Genomic DNA, 3,851 nt, shown 5'->3' on the forward strand with positions numbered 1-3,851 from the left:
AACCTCTCTTGTTGTCAGGCAAAAAGTAGTGATGGACCAAGCGGGCCCATAGATGGAAAGCATTGATATCGTTGATAACCGCTTAAGTGGGTGCGAGAGGACAACCACCACCGCTTTGCATGTGGGCCAAACATATATATGTTGAATACCCACAATGCACAACTTTGATATGCCACATGCCTCAAAAACCGTAAAACATGCACCCACACAGAGCGAGGTTCATGAAGCGTACTACATATGATGGTCCCCTTCCCCCCTCTTCACTGCATACTATATATATGCTCATGCCGTAATATGTACAACCCAAAAGAATCCTCATCGATGGTGAAATTAATTAACCTCTCCTGATGTAGGTCAAAGTGATGCATGCATGCATCGCCGTTGGCCTCGTGGGCCCACAGATGGAAGCGTCACACGTGAGCACAGGCGGAGGACACGGTAGGGTGAGGTGGGGCGCTCGCCCTACCTTGATTTTTCGGAAATTTTTACTAGGTATACGTATATACATCGATCGATTCATCTGATCGCTAATAATAACCGTCAAACGTTTTGTTGGGCTGTGATATAACACGGACACCTTATTGGGCCGGCCCTAACCAACCTCACCATCCCACAGGCTGACAGGCGCACGTACAGCCTCGCTCAATCGATCGATCTAGCCGTCCAAGCCTCCACGCCCTGGCTCGATCTAGTCATCCACGAGAGAAAAGACAACCCTAGCGGCGCGCCTGGGCGGCAGCAAGCAGCAGCGAGGCCGCGAGCGCGAGGGGATCGACGGCCAGCAGCACCGAGCACGGGGGGCGGCGCCGTGGCGGCGGCGCGGCGGCCAGCAGGAGCTCCTAGCGCGTGTGGGGGCGGGGCCACTTCCTGGTGGCTACGAGCTTGCGCGAGGTCGACGGTCAGCAGGAGGGCGCGCCGTTCCCGGCGCCGGCGGCCAGCCGGAGCACGCGTGACTGTGTGAGGGCCAGTTTCCGGCTGCCAGAAAGTGAAGATGGACAGGAAGGGGAAAGGAATGGCAAAGAAGAAGGGCATAGGTATTTTTCTCTAAATTTTAGGATAGGAAGGGCCAAGAGGATAGACTGCAGTGATTAATTGCAGTTTTTATGTGATGAAATTGCAGATTTGAAGAGATACTTTGAGGTACTTGGTGGTAGTCGCAGCAGCTCCAACTCCAATCCAAGTACAAGGGAAAGTGGCAATGCTGCGGGCCAATCTGTTCATCAAAGTCAAGTGAATACTGCGGAAACAGAGAATGCAAATTCCTTGCCCTCTCAACAAGTGGAAGAACAGATTCCAGATTCCGTCGAAGCCATGGTCGAGGAGAATGTTGAGGTTCTAGGAGATGAAGGTATAACCGTTTTTTCAATGGATTACATAAAGGATGATCCAGGACTTCGCATTCCACTTGATAGATTTAGCCCCAATATTAGAGATGATGTTAGATTTGCTTACATAGAGATGGGTCCAACTCAACCAATGTGTCCCAATTTTCCACCAAATAAAGATGAAAGATGCTTTCGAGCAGCATGGTATAAGGATTTTGAATGGTTGGAATATAGTGTTTCCAAGAAAAAAGCTTACTGTCACTATTGTTTTCTTTTTAAACATGACCGAATGGATGATAAATTTGGTTATGAGGTTTTCTCCAAATTGGGGTATGACAATTGGAAAAATGCAGTAGCAGCATTCCGTAAGCATGTCGGTGGGGCAACTAGCATCCACAATATGTCAAAGACAGCACATGAAGATTTCAAAGATCAAAGGGCAAGTTTGAAAACTAAAGTAACAACTTACAACAAAGAGTCACTAGTCAAGTATGAAACTCGTGTGGATACATCTTTGGGCATTGTAAGTTATCTAGCATTGCAAGGTGAACCATTCCGTGGGCATGATGAATCCACTTCCTCTTTGAACAAGGGGAATTTTTTAGAGTTACTTGATTGGGTCAAAGAAAGGTGCCCGGAAGTTAAACTTGCATTTGATGAGCTATGTCCTAAAAATGCCAAAATGACTTCAGGAACCATGCAAAAAGAACTTGCTAAATATTGTGCAATGGCGGTCACCAAAGCAATCAAAGAAGAGATGGATGGTTGTCTTTTCACTGTTCTTATTGATGAGTGCCGTGATATTTCAGTGAAAGAGCAAATGGCTGTGGTTGTCAGGTACATGTTTAAGTATTTTAATTACTTCTGTATTTATTTAGTTTTGTTCAATCTAAAGTAGTAGAGTGGGTGAACTCATTGTAAGTTTTCCCTATAGGTTCTTAAGTAAAAAAGGAGAGACCATTGAAAGATTTTTGGGTATCAAGCATGTCCCAGATACAACATCAGCATCTTTGAAGAAGGCTCTGTTGGAGGTTTTTGGTAAACATGGTTTGCTTGTTGCAAAATTGCGAGGGCAAGGGTATGATGGTGCATCTAATATGAGAGGAGAATTCAACGGCCTTCAAAAGTTAATCCGTGATGAGAATCCATATGCTTTCTATATTCACTGCTTTGCCCACCAACTACAATTGGTAGTTGTTGCTGTTTCGAGATGTTGCAAGGGCGTTGAGGATTTTTTTGAGTATGTGACCATGATTGTCAATGTAAGTGGTTCATCTTGCAGGAGGAAGGATAAATTGCTTGATAAGCAAAAGCAGATCCTTTTGGATAAGATTGAGAGGGGTGAGATGCCCACGGGAAGAGGGAAAAATCAAGCAACCTCATTGGTCAGACCTGGAGATACACGTTGGGGCTCTCATTACACAACTTTATCCCGCATTGAATCAATGTGGGATGCAGTGATAGAAGTTTTGGGCATTGTTGAGGAGGATGTGCGTGTTCCATGTAGGGCAGGAGGTTTGGTTCATCAAATGGAGACTTTCAGCTTCGTGTTCATCCTAAAGATGATGTTAAAAATCCTTCGTATGACAAATGATCTATCTCTTCTATTGCAAAAGAAGGATCAAAATGTTGTTCAGGTATGTGATAGACAGATGGAGTATGTTATATGTATCTAGTTTGCTTGATATGTTTTGTTCATGTAAGTAGAGTTGCATCTAAACTCACAAATTATATCATTTCAGGCTATGTCATTGGTTACGGATGTGAGAACACGTTTGATCAATTGGAGAAATGATGGTTGGGAGACACTCTTGGAAGATGTCAAAGCATTCTGCACCAAAAATGAAATTCCTATACCAAGTATGGATGACACCTTCACAAAATGGGGGAAATCAAGAAAAGGTGGAAGAAACAATGTCACTGCTGATCATTTTTTCCGTGTGGACACCTTCTATGTTGCTATAGACTCCATCACCACGGAGTTTGATCATCGTTTTAATGAGGTATCTTCAGAGCTTCTCCAGAACTTCTCTTGTCTTGACCCAAGAGACTCCTTTTCTAGGTTCAATATCAGTAAGCTTGCTCGACTCACAGAGATTTATCATGAGGATTTCTCTAGTTATGACCGTGAGCATATACAAGATCATCTTGAGCTATTCATTATTCATATGAGAAGAATTGAAGATTTTAGAGATTGTCATGATATTGCAAGCCTAGCTAAAAAGATGGTTGAACTTGAAAGGCACATCATGTTTCCCACGGTTTATCGCCTCATTGAGCTGGCATTGCTACTACCGGTAGCAACAGCAACAGTTGAAAGGGCTTTTTCAGCAATGAAAATCATCAAGACCGAGTTGCGCAGCAAGATGTCCGGTGGCTGGCTTAATGACTTGATGGTGTGTTACATTGAGCGAGGGATATTCAAAAGTCTTGATCTTGGTAAAATTAAGAAAGATTTTCACAAGAAGGGTAGGGCACTACCGTTGCCTGGGTCTTCTACACGCCATTAAAACTTGCCTGGGTATG

General features: G+C 44.1%; 1 protein-coding gene across 1 annotated transcript; it reads left to right on the forward strand.

Moving 5' to 3' along the window:
• The first annotated feature begins 991 nt into the window (after positions 1-991).
• Positions 992-3,497, forward strand: LOC109749061 (uncharacterized). The gene is made up of 7 exons (XM_045231407.1): positions 992-1,034; positions 1,121-1,348; positions 2,018-2,162; positions 2,260-2,666; positions 2,784-2,962; positions 3,068-3,328; positions 3,420-3,497. The coding sequence occupies exons 1-7, from the start codon at positions 992-994 to the stop codon at positions 3,495-3,497; spliced, it is 1,341 nt and encodes a 446-aa protein (XP_045087342.1).
• Positions 3,498-3,851: the final 354 nt, after the last annotated feature.

This window comes from Aegilops tauschii, chromosome 7 (genome assembly GCF_002575655.3).
Source record: "Aegilops tauschii subsp. strangulata cultivar AL8/78 chromosome 7, Aet v6.0, whole genome shotgun sequence".
In the NCBI taxonomy this organism is placed as follows: Eukaryota; Viridiplantae; Streptophyta; class Magnoliopsida; order Poales; family Poaceae; genus Aegilops; species Aegilops tauschii.

Bases quoted from the DNA above. Each gene is read 5' to 3' on its own strand.
- LOC109749061 (XM_045231407.1), top strand. From the start codon at position 992: ATGGACAGGAAGGGGAAAGGAATGGCAAAGAAGAAGGGCATAG. The intron at 1,035-1,120 runs GTATTTTTCTCT...ATGAAATTGCAG, and splicing joins GGCAAAGAAGAAGGGCATAG to ATTTGAAGAGATACTTTGAG. The intron at 1,349-2,017 runs GTATAACCGTTT...AAATGACTTCAG, and splicing joins TGAGGTTCTAGGAGATGAAG to GAACCATGCAAAAAGAACTT.